Here is a 15,887-nt window from a genome sequence, read left to right as displayed (position 1 = left end):
CTTTCTGTTTGTCTTTTCTTTCTGTCTCTCTCAAATAGGGCAAAATAATACCATTCATATAGGGCAAAATAATACACACCAGTTTTGTTCACATTAGTATGATTGTGCTATTTTAGCTGTTGTCATATATGTAACCCTGAACCAAGTGGTATATTATGAATGAGTTACAAAAGAATTACTGAATTACTGAATCTAAACAGAATAAAAAGAGAAAGGATAGAAAGCCCCTCACACAGGCCAGGGGCATACAGAGGCCACTCACAAAAAGTGTTTTTCTATTGTTTTATTACAAAATTATGAGAAGTGAAAAAGAAGAGAAGATAAGAAGACAGTGCCTGTAAAAGACACAAACAACAAATGTCATAAGTACAACATGTCAGGAATGCAAGTGGATAGTAAGCACATCACATATTACAATGGAATGATTACCACTTGGTTTGGAATAGGCACCAACAACATAACATAAATTATGCATATGTGTGAAGACCAAACACTGACAGCAAATGACATGTCTAAGACATTTAAACAGTGTAAATAAAATGGTAAAAGCTAATTTAGTGAAAGCACACTCATTGTTGTCGGCCTCCTCCCGTCTCGAGAGATGCACCACTGACAGTATAGATTTAAGTAAAGTTCATACTGTGTCAAAGTGACTCAAATGAATCAGTTATCATGTAGCACTATACTGGAGTAAACCATATAGGAGACAGCGTGATAGCTAAACTACAATTAACAGACTGTGATATATATCAGATGGTTTTTATCAATAACTGACATGAATCCAACACTATCTTGTAATCAGAACAGAATACTACACACACACACCATAGAGGACTAAGCACACTGTAACTGTGAAGCTATAGTACTGAGAATCAGTGAAACATTGTAGCAGTACAACTGATATCAGCATGTAAAATAATACAAGAATTATAGAAAAGATAATAGGATCAGTGGCTTTGATAGCAAATACTGGCAAACTGAGAAACCAAATAGTCAGTGCTCAATACAATGATTGGAAGAACTATCATGGCTCAACCAGGTGGCTTCAGCTATCAAATGAACTCACATAAGTTATCCAGTTGTGTCAAACATAAACACAGTAAACATGGCTTGTGTTCAACATTTAAATCCTCTCCACTGAAAGTGTGATAAGTTAAGCCTAACCTTCATCAGTGTGCACAAATGAGAAAGATCGCGTCATTCCCTAGAACAATTCTTGAACAAACTATCAGTGGGCAGAGACGTCTACAAGCAAATCATGGTGTGATGGACCGACGGATGAGTAGGCAGGCAGGCTTATCTGTCGGCGTGTGTCCTCATATGGGAGAAGAGGCCGATTCTGGATGCGCAGCACTTCCCACAGGTGTTGCAAGGGAAAACGTCTCCAGAAGATGAGCCATGCTTCCTTCGCTCACGCTTCTCCTTAATGGCCAGCATTCTCTTGTTTTCAAACGTCTTTATGCCACTAGAGCACAGCATCCTCCAGTAAGAGCGGTCAAGGGCATCAGTTTCCCAGGAAGCGATGCCTATGTCACAGGCTTTGAGGTTTGTCTTCAAGGTGTCCTTGAAGAGCTTGCAGGGTCTTGCAAGTTCACGGTGGCTTTCCTTCAGCTGGCCATACAAAAGCATCTTCGGGATCCTGCTGTTGTCTGTCATGCGGACGTGTCCTGTCCAGCATAGCTGGCACTGGATCAGCAGGCTTTTGATGTTGGGCAGGCCACTCCTCTCTAGGACCTGGAGGTTGGAGACCCTGTCTTGCCACTTTATGCCAAGGATCTTTCGAAGACATCTCTGGTGAAACTGCTCAAGTTGTTGAATATGACGGCAATACATCGTCCATGTTTCACAGCAGTACAACAAGGTGGTCAGCACAATAGCTCTGTTGGTTTTGATTTTGGTGCTGAGCCTGATGCCTTTGTTGTTCCACAGCCTGCTGTTGATAATTAACATCAAACAATGATAATACCTATGACTGAACAACAATGCAATTCTTCTAGCAAAGTTTACCAACTTAAAATGTATTAACTCATAACACAAACAGTACTTACTGCAGAATGTTAGGCAGCTGACCGTGGGTGTGACACACACGGTGAGGTATTCAAAAGCAACACAATGTGAAGACTGACTGGCCAGCAGGGGCTTCTGATTAAAAATTTGAAACATGTTGCGCTACGCAGATTACATAAACAGGTCAATGGTTGGACACTGTTGCTGTAGTAAAACTGTCATCCGCTTCACAGTTGAACTATGGTTATCACAGCCAGCTGAGTGTTTTGGCTACATTTCCCCCCATCTTTTGAAATCCATCGTCAGTGATGGTTAATCAAAAGTAATTCTTGTGAGCAGACTTTTATGAGCGTCAAACAAGAATTATTAAGCAGGTAAAGGGAGATAATGTAGCTGATAACAGATAGCAAAGTGAAATTTGGAGTGACCACAACTTCCTTTGGAACAATACCCTTCTCTAAAATCAAAATGGCATTAGCCGGGTTAAGTTATGGGTTCAAACTAAGTCCAATGCATCCTTACTTAGCTTTGAACAGTTTGATATAATAATTTAAAAAAAAAGGGGGGGGGGGGTCCCAAATAGGTTAATGAAATATTCAGTTGGAAAGCATGTTGTTTTGTGCCCATCAATCTATGTATCAACACTGTCAGTTATACATTAGAATAGCATAGATTGTAATAACATAAATCATAATAGCATGTTCATAGAATTATATTCATAGACATATTTTGTATTGCTAAGACCATGTGACAAGCTAAATCACTGGTTAAGCACGAAGAAGTTAAAAAACCCCATAAAACATGAACTGCTCAAGTATCTGAAAATGAAAACAAAATTAAAGCAGTAATGCTATGAAAAATAACATATTAGCACTGTTTCAGCTTACCAAGAATAAGAAAAATTAAAACATGAGTATCAGCACCATGACTGTTTTTGCTGAAATGCCTCTGTTCTGGCTGCAAAATATTTTTTCACCAGTCTCAGCACAGTGTTAGTAGTGCCCCGGATGCCAGTCATGTGGATCGCCTATGGGTGGGAGCTGGTGGTAGTGGAGGTGGCTCTGGTGTGGCTCGCATGATTGAGGCCCTGGTTTTTCATCTCGGCCTGACAAGCCACACACCACTGTCAGTGTCCGTCGTCATCTGTGTCTGTGCTGCCTGCTTCACTTTGGAGCTGGTGCAGGTGGCATCAGCCCAGGTTGCCCAGTGTGTGTGGCCGTGACACACTGGTTGCTGACCACAGCTGGAGTTGGGTGGTCAGCCTTCTGTTGCCTGGCCTTCATGTGCTGCTGCTTGTGCCAACACTGGTCCTCAGTGTGACCAGATCTCTTACACCAGACACAGCATGAAGGGTCTGGGGCCCGGTCAGCAGCACAGCGGTGAGGGTGAAGGGCTGGTCCTGAAGGATGCAGGTGGTGTGCTGGCGTGGGGGACTGCTGTTGTTGTTGTAGCAGGCTAGTGACCTCAGCTGTAAGTGTTGCCAGCTGAGCTTCCAGGCGGACAACAGTAGTGTCGTCTACACCTGGATGGATATCAGTGTCGCTGTCCTCCCACATCCATCGCTGGGCCTCCTTCTTTGCCACCTCAAAGGTGGTGTCAGGGTAGTCTGTGATGAAGCGCCTGACATCGCACCTGAGTGCGGCTGGTTGTAGGCCTCTGGCGAAGTCATCGTGGAGAATGGTCGCTGACACTTGAATGATTCCATCTTGCCACTCATTCCGAGTCTCCTAAACACAGCCACCCCCGAGTTTGTCTGTCACACTCCCAGGGTCAGTAGTCCACAGGGAACTATCAACATTAGGTCGCCAGGAGGCCACACACCAGAGGAGACCCTGCACAGCTGTTGAGTCACTTCGGTGGTATTGAGTGGTGCATATTCTGATTTAACGTACTTAGGACACCACCTACTAAACCCCCTACTTACAACAATAATGGGTTAGTCGCGGAGCCGGACTGAGTGCGCATCCCTCCCAGAGTAGAGACCACCACGTCCCTCCAACAACAGACCCCCATGAATCTGCCAACACTGAAGACATTGGCAAGACTCACCCCAAGCACGGTAGTGGAAGGGTATCAAAACTGAGGTCACCATGCCACAGACTTTGGAACTGTTTTGTTTATACTGATGATGTTGAAGGAGGAGCAAGATGACGACGATGTTGCTATGGAGGTCCATTTTGGTTCTGGACTACATGACAAGGCTGTACTCTACACTTCCAGTCATAAAGATATCCTGGTGTCAACCAGGCCCGAGAGATACAGACACTTGCAGTGTTGGTCAGGTAATTAGAGCAATACATCCAAAGACGCATCTGTACAGTGGATGATACTCGACTGTGTGGTCCCAGTCTCCCCATTTAAGCCCATAGCACACTCAACTCTGGGTAGGAGCTGGCTGCGGGCCAAAAAACCCACCTCTGCTGGGATTCTAATCTGCATCCTCCCAGCCGTCAGTCCGCGACTCCAACCACTTTGCCAAAGTGGCTGTTTTTTTTAAAAAATTTTATTTTATTTTATCAATCTTGTTGTGGATCAATATCCTGTCGGCAACACCACTTTTGTAACCCTGCCTGAGTGGTATATTATAGAGGTGTTACAAAAGAACTACTGAATTAGTCAATTACTGAATTTACTGGATAGAAAGTGAAAGGATAGAAAGCCCTTTGCACAAGCCAGGGGCATACAGAGGCCAGTCACAAAAAGGGTTTTCTATTGTTTTATTTCTAAAACAGTTATTTGAGAATAAGAGAAAGAAGATAAGAGGACAGTGCAGCAGAATGTTGGGCAGCTGACAGTGGGTGCGACACACACGGTGTGTATTCAAAGGCAACGCTATGTGAAGACTGACCGGCCAGCAGGGGCTTTTGATTCAAAATTTGAATTACGTCACGCTGCATGGATTACATAAACAGGTCAATGGTTGGACACTGTCGCTGTAGTAAAACTGTCATCCACTTCACGGCATATGCTGCAAGTTGAACTATGGTTATCGTAGCCAGCTGAGCACATGGCTAGATATATATGGTGGTAATGTTATTGACTGTGCAATCTCCTTCATAACCTGATATAAAGGAAGGAATGTGCAATAAAATCAGCATTTAGGATCATGGGTTGATTGTGACTACACACACACACACACACAAAATAAAAATAAATAAATAAAATAAAACAAATAAAAATTACAATACGACACAAAATCACAATAGTAAAATTTTATAATGCAAATCATTGTATTGCATTGTATTGTTTTACTCTTTCATCACAACAGATTTCTCTGTGTCAAATTTGGGCTGTTCTCCTCAGGGAGAGAGTGTCACTTCACTGAGAGCGCCACCCACTTTTAAAAAATTATTTTTAAACTATACAATATCACACACACACACATGCACACACACACACACACACAAAGGCATGCAAACACACACACATACACACAAACACAGATGCACACACACAGACACAAAACAACAACAAAAAACAAACCAGTCCACTATACCCACACTCGTACTCAGCACACAGACAGACAACAATTTCCAAGGCTTCTCCACCGGGAAGAGATCAACATAACCCAAAGTAAAAATAAATACAAAACTAAAAAAGCAGTATGCTCAAGAGGCGCACCTTCTATCTCATGCACCTTGGCTGTGACTGTGCACCCATTCTCTCCATTCTTTTTCTTCTTCCTCTTTTTCAGTTCTTTCCTTGTTATTCTCTCTATTCTTTTTCTTCTTTCTCTTTTTCAGTTCTTTCCTTGTTTTTTTCTTTAAATGTACCTCCCCCTCCCCCCCACCCTCCCTCTTTTTTTTTTTCTTTTTCACCCTCAACAGGATCTTTTCTTCACCGACCTCCAACAGGATATGTGTTATTCCCCACAAAGGAGACAGAAGCGGTCATGCACTAATAATCCTACTTCAGACACTACAACCCCCCCCCCCCCTACCCCCTGTTCCCTCCCCTCCAACCCACAAGCTCCCCAATCCCTGCACAAACTCTTCAGTCTGTCTCCACTGGTGGGCTAGAGGGTGAACTAGTCACCAGTGACACAACAGCAACCTGCTCAGTGTGTGTCCACTGTTGCATGGAGTCAAGTGAAGTCTCACAAACCCGGATCTCTTTAGCTGCCGGTGTGACGTCTACAGTACAACTTCTTCCGCCTGTGGTTGAAGACAACAAAAAGTGTACTCCTTCCATTACACGCTCATTCTGGGGCCAGTTTCTGATGGAATAATAACTATATGTTAAGAAACAGAAATGTCCTTGCAAAGAACAAACAAACAATAACCTATATTATATATAAATAATATACATACGCTGTTATAGACTTACACTGAGGATTAAATTTTTTTTTTTTTTTAATCAATTGTGGATATTTTTCTTCTTCATCTTTTCTCTTGCTATTGTTAGTGTTTGCTTTGTATTTCAAAGTGTATACTCATTCAATTACATTGCTCATGCTGGGACCAGTTTCTGATGGAACAATAACTAGGCTTTTATCGACTCAGACTGAAGGTTTCGGTTTTTTTGTTACACACACACACACACACAAAAATTATGGTTGATATTTTATTCTTCATTTTTCCCCTTGCTGTTGTTAGTCTTTGCTCTGTACTGAAAGGAGGAAGATAGAATGGTTAAGACACTCATCTGCCAATACAGAGTCCATGAGGAATCTTGCTCTCACCCTTTCTCCCAAGTCTGACTGGATAATCAAACTGAGCATCTGGTCATTCCGATAAGACAATAAAACGAGGTCCCTTGTGCAGCACGCACTCGGCGCACTGAAAAAGAACCTGTGGCAACGAGAGTGAAGTCTTCTGGCAAAATTCTGAATAAAAATCCACTCTGAAAGGTATATAAAGAGAAAAAAGAAAAAAAAGAAAAACAACACATCAATCTGTCAAATATTCCAAATTTTCGGAACGATCACATTCCTTCCTCAAGGGATAATTGTTTACATGTTACCAGGGTCACTCTCATGCAGCTATTATGACGCAAGCAAGCCATGATCTACATGTTGTGATGCAATTTCACAATGCCCGATTTCGCCTAGAGCCTAAAGAATTGCAATTGTCTATTTTCTTCTACTATCAAAAAAGAAGTTCCTGAAAACCTATCTTACTGAATAACTCAATCAACAGTAGTTGCCGGAAAAAAAAAGAAAAAAAGAAGAAGAGAGGGTGGGGGGTTGCATAAAAAATAAAACGATAAATAACAACAGTAATAAAAAAGGAAACAAAAATCAATGATAAATAAATAAATAAAATAAATAAATATTTGAAATAGATAAATAAAAAAATGAACAAAGGGGGTGTGGGTGGTGGAGATAACAAAAAGAAAACTGGTAATAATAATAATAATAATGATAATAATAAAATTTAAAAACAAAGAAAAAACAGGGGGGTGGGGGGGTGGGGGATACAATTGTAAACAATCAAATTATTGAAAACAATGGGCTGTATTACAAAAAGAGAGGTATCTGAGAAAAGTACTAATGAGGGGAAAGAAAGGGAAAGGGTTGAATTTTACAACTACCGACAACTGATGAAATAAAAAAAAATTAAATAGGATAAAATAAAATACTGAAATAAATAAAATAGTAGGACATCCATCACCATAACCAGCACCAGCGTCACCTCCACGCCCACAACCTGTAGTATTTGTGGTGGTCATCGTTGTCATCACCGTTGTCATTATCATAGTAGTAGTGGTTGTTGTTGCTGTAACAGTCATGGAAGTGGTAATAGTTGTGGTAGTTGTGGTGGTGGTAGTAGTAGTCATAGTCACTGTTGTCGTTGTTGTAGTTGTAGTAGTTGTTGTCACACAAGTCAGCATTCACACCGTTCTGTCTCTGAAACTGATTCATCGTCATTGTCAAACACAGCTAACGGGTCGAAATAAATTCAGATATCCAGTTGTAGCATGTTGAGACCAAAAGGGTGGACTGTCCTCAGTTTCGCATTCCAGAACTCTCTCTCTCTATATATATATGTGTGTGTGTGTGTGTGTGTGTGTGTGTGTGTGCACGCGCACTCAAGGCCTGACTTCTTTGGGTTATGCTGCTGGTCAGGCATCTGCCTAGCTGATGTGGTGTAGCATATATGGATTTTTGCCTCCTTGAGAAATAGAGAATGAAAGAATTAAAACGGAAACTTTGTACTGTTCATTAGATCAAATGTGTCTTTTGTTCTTTATATTATGTAAAAATTGACAAAAAAAAATTTTAAGTGTGCTTCTTGACATAGCCCTAACGTGTCTCACATAGTTACTTTATCATGCACGCACACACAGAGCAGGTGTGTGCGTGTTGGAATAGAAAATGGGTTCAACAACTGTCAGCACCATCACTAAAACATTGGTGTGTTCACACTTTCTAACTCCAGGAGGTGGCAGAGTGTGTGGACTGATCCAGATATGCTACACCACATCCGCTGTCAAGAAAAAAAAGAAAAAAGCAGCAGATGCCTGATGTTCACAGAAACCCAACTTGCTGATTAGGCCTTGAGAGCCTGCCCTAGGTTTGTGTAAAGCGTTAACTTAATAATCAAACAAAACATAAGACAAAAAAACAACCACCAAAACCAGATAAGTAAATATATTAAAAATGAAATATAGTGAAGGGAAAGATACACCAATGGCAAATAAAAAAAAAAATTAAAAAAAATTATATATAGTGTGTGAACAAGTATCCACAAAATTCTCAGGTAAAATGTTCAGGTGAAGGCATGAGTTGGGAACGGAGTAAGGGAGCCTTGAATATTCTTCCATTTCACATACACACAAAAGGGGTGAGGTGAGGAAAGGAATGAGTGAAAGGAAGCTTCGTGTACTTCCATCTCACGAAACAGACAATCACACGCAATGTCGTAACTGCCTGACAGAACGCATTCCTCAGTTTCTAGAAACCTTGCCCTTGTCACCATTAGGTATTTCCTGTGTCTCTGCCTTTTAATTCTTCACGAGGAGTGAAGGCTTTTTTTCTTCTTTTTTTTTAGTGTTTATTTTACTAAACCATACATGCCATCCAACTACAAAAGTCAAATATAGACAGATATATCATGGCTGTGAACACAAAACAAAAAAAACAGTACAACATGCAGACTTTTTTTCTTTCTTTTTCTCTCAAACATAACCAAATATAAAAAGCCAGCAAATCCTCTGATTCTTCTTCTTCTTCTTCTGTTTGTGGGCCACAGTTCCCATTCATTTCACATACATGTGTATGAGAGGGATTTTACAGGACTGTTCTTACCCTGCCATGGGTACCCATTCTCTGTTTTTAGGGGTTATAAATCTTTTAAAACTGAAGTGGAAAATGCATTGCCATTTTTACCCACCATGATGTAGGCATCCACGCACCATGTTCAGGGGTAGCAAATCTTTTTAAGTAGAATGAGACTCCAAGTCTCATTCGAGAAATTAAATGCACAATATTCTTCTTCTTCTTCTGCACCAGTGAGCTTCAACTTTCACACACACTCACATGAGCAGGCTCTTGAGTGAATGGCCATTTTAACCTCATCACGCAAAGAACCACACTCCATTTTCATGGGTGTGCACACTGGAGAAGTTTGTGTTGCCATAAACCACTGAATGCTAACATGGTTCACAGGATCTTTAATGTGCGTCGCTGTGTGCAGTGTGCTGGCAAGTAACAATAGGGAACAAGCAGCTGATGTTTTCTTTCTTTCTGTGCTACACCCTTTACAACACATATCTACAGATCTGAGTCAGCTGTCAGTTTATTACCTTGTGCATACATGGTATGTTTGTGTTATCATAACCCACTTACCACTGGTCAAAACAAGTTACAGGATCTTTAACATGTTTTATTCAAATTATTGTATTGTAATTTGTATTGTATTAGACTATTACTCTTTTTTTTTTTTTTTGTCACAACACATTTCTCTGTGTGAAATTTGGGCTGATCTCCCCAGGGAGAGCGCATTGCTACACTGAGAGCGAGCGCAACCCCCTTTTTTTTCTGCCTGCAAATTTGTTTTCCTATCGAAGTGGATTTTTCTACAGGATTTTGCCAGGGACAACCCTTTTGTTGCCATGGGTTGTTTTATGTGTGCTAAGTGCATACTGCACACAGGACCTTGGTTTATCATCTCATCCAAATGACTAGTGTCCAAACCACCACTCAAGGTATTGTGTAGAGGGAGAACCAGTGTGCTCTGATTATCTTGCTTCCTACTCCTAGGCAGACGCATTACCTCTAGGCCAACACTCCACATTGATCTTCTACACGTGCACACACATGAAGGGAATTTGAAGGCACTAGCAGATCTGCACCTTAACCTGGGAGGTCTGAAACCCTTGACCCACCAAGCGCTGTTACCAGGACCAGATCCAGGACACTCAGACTGAAGCGCTTGGCGGCTATTGCACCAGTCAGGCACCTGGTGCTAATTCCAGTGTTCACAACCTCACCACCTAGTTGTCAGGGTAGGCAGGTCTAAATTAAAGGCCTTCACCCCTTGACCACCATGCCCCCCAAGAATTCATGGGCACAGTGACATCACTGATGACATCACCAAAAGAAGGGAAATAACATTGGAAGGTTGAAAATTCACACATTTAATCTAGAGTGGTATATCTACAGACCATTTTTCTCAGTTTGGGGCTGATTGTTCAGGATATTGATTAATCACCAATGTCTTGAAATACCACTTTCTACTGATTTTTTCCTCCAGCAGTCATGGGGTCAAGGGCTGCAAAAGCAACTGGAGAAAACCGTACAAGTAAATGAACCAGTGAGACAGAAAGGAGGATACGACAGAAAGACAAGACAGAAAAAAAAAAAAAAAAAAAAAACACACAAGAAAAAAATACAGAGTGACAATGACAGAAAAGACAACCTTTCTGGCCCATAGCTTCAGTATTGAAGACAGGAGTGATTCTATTTGTAAATGACAGTCTTTGTACAGTTGTATTTCTTTCTCTGATCACGACTGCTTACTTGGGGGGAAGGTGGGGGGGGATCAGTGTTAGTGTGTATAAACTGGGCTGTTCTCTCAGAGGACAGTGCATGTCAGTGTACAATGAATCACCACATTGTAGTGGCGCTATCCTGTTTTGGTTTTTTTTCTTCTTTTTTTAAAATTTTTTTTTTTTCTTTTTCTGTCAGAAAATATTATAAAGGAATTTGTTTCACTGTCAAAATGGATTTTTACTGCAGAATTTCATGAGTGATGACTCTCTTAATACCATGGGTTCTTTTATGCATGCTTAAAGTGCATCAATGCCAGTCAATCATGACAAGTGATGCTTCCTTATTTTTTCTTGCTGACTGAACGTAAAGATCTTTGACTAATAATAATATTTCACTGCCTGTTTGAAGATGGAAGAACAGCACAAACAAAAATTTTTATTAAAAAACCCCACACACACTATGCAAAAAAACACTTTTGATACATGTATACAAAGACAACAATCACACAATACTCTTCTAAAAGCCCTCTAAATCATCCACCAACTACATACGTGTAGCATAAAAATTAAAAGAAAAACAACAATATTATCAATAAAAACATTAACAACAACAACATTATTATTAAGAACGATGACAATAATAATATTCAAAGAATAAGAAGAATCATATATGTGTGGGGAGCTGAAGAAAGGCAACCACAGTTGCTTTGCTGAGTTGGCTCCTAATGTGTGTGTGTGTGTGTGTTCAACTGTGTGTGAACCAAGTAACACTTTCACATTCAACTTATACACCTGATTAACTTTTTACCATAATGTTTCTATCATTCCAGGTGAATATATGTATGTTGTGCATACTATACTGCCCAATGTTTTTCTTCCACTGTCTAACCTCCCTCAATGATCCAAACCTGCTACAGTCCACTGAGCAGTACAGCAGTGAAGCTAAGTCACTTACAGTCTTTTACTTTTAGGCCACCTCTAAATATATTGCCTCAGCTCTAAGAATAGCGCTTAGTGATTCAATGATTGTACATTACACAATCTCAAATGCTTAAGTGGGGAATTTAAGCTGTTGAATGGTCTGCCTCGAGTGAGTTGAAATAAAAACACCACCACCTGAAATGGAGTAGCAACTCTTGCTCCAAGTTTTTAAAAAAAAGAAGAAGAAGACAGATTCAGCAGACCCCCAAAAACATATCCCCAAAGGATGAATCACTCTTTTGAGTCAATTTGAAAAATTGGGAGCTCTACCTAGGGAAATAAAGTATAGATCTGTCAACATTACATGATTAAGTGATTCATTTGTTCTATCTTTTTCTTTACACCTAATTATTCTGTGGTGTGGTGTGGTGTGGTGTGTGTGTGTGTGTGTGTGTGTGTGTGTGTGTGTGTGTGTGTGTGCATGTGAGTGTGTGCCAATGTGCATGTATTCAGGTGTGTGCGTGCATGTGTGTGTGTGTGTGTGTGTGTGTGAGAACACACTTATGTGCATGTGTGTGTGTGCATGTGTGAAAGTGTGGGTTGTGTGTGTGTTGTATGTGTATGTGTGTGTATGTTGTGTATGTGTATGTGTGTGCATGCAATCCTGCATGAGCACTAGTACATGCTAGCTAGTATTATTACAAACTTATTGTGCAGAATCAATCAAAGACAGCTGTGTTGCTTTTCATGATTAATCTTTTTTTTCAAATACTTTGTCAAAACTCTCTTGTCCTCAAAGCATAGCTGCCTGTGTGTAGGTGAAGCAGATGAATCTACAAATTATACAGGAATTACTTTGGGCAAGTGATCTATAAACTGTGAAATCCACTAATCGATTGAATCTGTTCACCTGCCAGAGTGCACTGTCATTTCTTTCATATCAGCATGTGCACATTATTCACTGCCAATGCTGCGGTTGTAAAGTGTACAAGTCGTCCTTTCAGCTCGTTTCACAAGGCCATAGAAAGAAATTATAGTTACTGCTTGGATAAACAGAAAAAACTTTGCACTTTGTCCTTTTGTTGTTTTTGTTTGGGTTTTTTTCCTTTTGCACGGGCCCGCAATAGTTTGCTCCTCCCACTTGCATCTCTGCCAACTTTTGTGGGGCTCAGTTAAGCCAAAGTGGAGGGACAGGGGTGGGGAAGGAGGGAGGGAGGGAGTAGGCAGGGTGCAGGGGGGCCATGGAGGAAAGGAGGGGGAAGGTGGGGGATGGAGGTATCCTCCCCAGATCTTACACTCAGCCAGTATTTAGACAGCCACCATCCAACAAGCGAGAAAGACTTCATTTGACATTCACACTCCCTCCCCTTATGATTATGTACGTAAGACAGCATTTAATTCCTAGTGTATAAACAGCTTACACCACTAACACACAGATAAAAAAAACCCAACAACATGGAAGCAATGGGATCTGATTCACTCTGTGTATGAACAATCATTCATTCAATATGACAGCCTTCCCACTGCAAACACTGATTAAAAAAAAGAAAAAAAAAAAAAAGTGTCAGCATAACTGACAGACAACTCAAACCTGGGTGCGATGCACACCGAAAGCTGAAACTAAGCTGAACTTTCCACTTGAGAGACCTCAAGTCCTTTTATACAACATTAATTATCATGTGAATACTACATTCCAAAAATCATATGTATTGACTGTGCATGATATAACATAATCATACTGTGTGTGTGTGTGTGTGTGTGTGTGTGTGTGTGTGTGTGTGTGTGCATATGATGCCCATTTTAGTATTTGGTATTTGACGTTTCTTCTGTACAATGTATGGGCACACATGCACAGACACAAACAGACCCACTAAGTAAAGGCAAGACGCTAGACAGTGACTGAGTGAGGTTGAATCATGTGTCTGTGTATACATTATAACTTTTATATAAGTACGATGTATCAATAACCAAGTTAAACAACTACTGAAGAAAAAGTTACAGGGATGCTGTGGAGAAAAAATGAAAGACATCAAGCTCATAAACAGAAAAATCCTTAGCAACATGTAGCAGAGTGCAGCTTGTTTTGGTGGTAAGGTTCGAGCCTGACACTAATAGTGAAACATTCATTTTGAGAGATGGTGTACAGTTTCTTGGTATATAACACATGTAAAAATACATGGTCTATACTCAGAACAATCTGAACATATAATTACACAAATGCATGTACAAATACACATTTGTGAGAGAGTTTACAAATCATCGGAACAGTCCGAACTTATAAATAAACACACACACACACACACACACATACATGTAGTTACAACACATATACATGCAAAGACAAATTTTACGTTTTCAGAGGAACAGTGCAACTTGCATTTTAAACGCCTAACTCATTTCTCAGAAACCATCACTTTCTGTTTGATTTACTGTCAAAGCTCAAGACTGATCGGGATTTTCCGTAAAATGTTACACAGATCTGCAGCACCACAATACATCCTATGTTAAAGTGTTGTAAAATGTGACGGGAGATTATGATGGGGCGGCAACCAGAAATTTGTCTGATGTCATATCTGCATTAATTTGGAATATAAAATTAAAAAAATTATCAATGATTTGCATTTGTTATACTAATGCTCAGAGCTCCATTCTATTTATGAACCAGCACAAATATTTATTCTTTGGGGTGTCCTGCATTGTACACACAAACACACACACACACAAACACACACACACATACAGAGCACATAGTGACACACACACACAAATACAGAGGTTGTAAATTGTAACTGCCAGTTTGACTACTGGAACTTTAAGGCATATGATAAACAGGGTTTTACAATGGAACTGAAAGTTATCTGACAAACACGAATTGAACATTTCGCTTCTGAAAAATCTGCCTGTTCAAACTACAATTCCCCGAAAACTGCGAACATCTCCACCCAGGAGCAAATAACACATGTATTTTGGAATGTCTCATTATTTCCCCGCATAATGCAATTTCTGTCGAAGACGGAAATTACAACTACTGACAATTCTGGGAAGATCGATTCTGCGAAACAGATCAAGTGCAAAATGCCCCGCTTTCACCATAAAACTCGTTTCCCAGAAAGAAGTCAAACATAAATTGCCTCCCTTGGATTGTGCCAGGCAGGAACATGTGTGTCAACCAACTGCCTGCGTTTCGGTCATTCCTCTTTCTCACTTACCCTGTAGGTTAGGTCTTGGAATTCCGCTTTAGACCGCAGTTCCATCAAACAGTCAGCAATGTTTTTCTCAGTCACAACATCCGTCTGAGTCCCCCGCGTTTCCGACATTTTGTCACATCGACTGCCGAGCTTGGTAGCTATCTAAATCTGCCAGTAGGCCTATCGACACCCTTGGATGGTCGGGCAAGTCTCATGATACTTGCCACTTTACTCATGGACCAATGATTGGTAGGTGATTTTAATTCACTGACTACTTTTCGCTTTTCTTGCACGAACGAAGTTTGTGTGACGTTTACATCCATTCTATTCAACACGTGGTCGTAGAAGGTTATGATGACAAAACACAGTTCCATGAAGTTCCACTGCCATGTTTCTCGGAAGCCAAGCTTGTCGTTTTCCTTTGGCGTTGCGTCTGCTAAACTGCGTGTTCGGTGACCTCTCCTACCCGCCCTCTGATTGGCTGAAGCCGAATGCAGCTATTTTTGCGCAGTTTCGCTAGTTCCGCTTGTTGCCACTCCTTCGTTCATCCTTCTTGCGAACATCTCACACACCGCGACGGCTCGAACCAGTTTATGAGAATGTGGAATAAGCAATTCGACAACAACAATTTTTTTTCTCCACAGCTCTGCTGAACCTGGTATTAACTTGATTCGGTTAGGTCGTCAAGCCGGGAGAGGAAGTAAATGTAAATCGGTATCCAGTTTTGATTGGTTGATTCGTCTCATGACTTGCATTTCTCTGCTGTATATTTTGAGGAGTAACCACATATAGGCGTTGTCGACGAACCCCATCCAGCATAATAATAAACGCGAGTCG

General features: G+C 40.7%; 1 protein-coding gene across 1 annotated transcript in view; it reads right to left on the bottom strand.

Annotated features, from left to right (window-relative positions):
• The window catches only part of LOC143282803 (uncharacterized), a 31,004-nt gene extending 15,530 nt beyond the window's left edge, over positions 1 to 15,474 (bottom strand). Inside the window, exon 1 of the mRNA XM_076588586.1 lies at positions 15,072 to 15,474. Coding sequence (XP_076444701.1) covers positions 15,072 to 15,179 — 108 coding nt within the window. The 5' untranslated portion in view covers positions 15,180 to 15,474. The remainder of the gene's footprint in view (positions 1 to 15,071) is intronic.
• Positions 15,475 to 15,887: the final 413 nt, after the last annotated feature.

This window comes from Babylonia areolata, chromosome 6, assembly GCF_041734735.1.
Source record: "Babylonia areolata isolate BAREFJ2019XMU chromosome 6, ASM4173473v1, whole genome shotgun sequence".
In the NCBI taxonomy this organism is placed as follows: Eukaryota; Metazoa; Mollusca; class Gastropoda; order Neogastropoda; family Buccinidae; genus Babylonia; species Babylonia areolata.
This window is presented reverse-complemented; position numbering and strand designations above follow the sequence as displayed.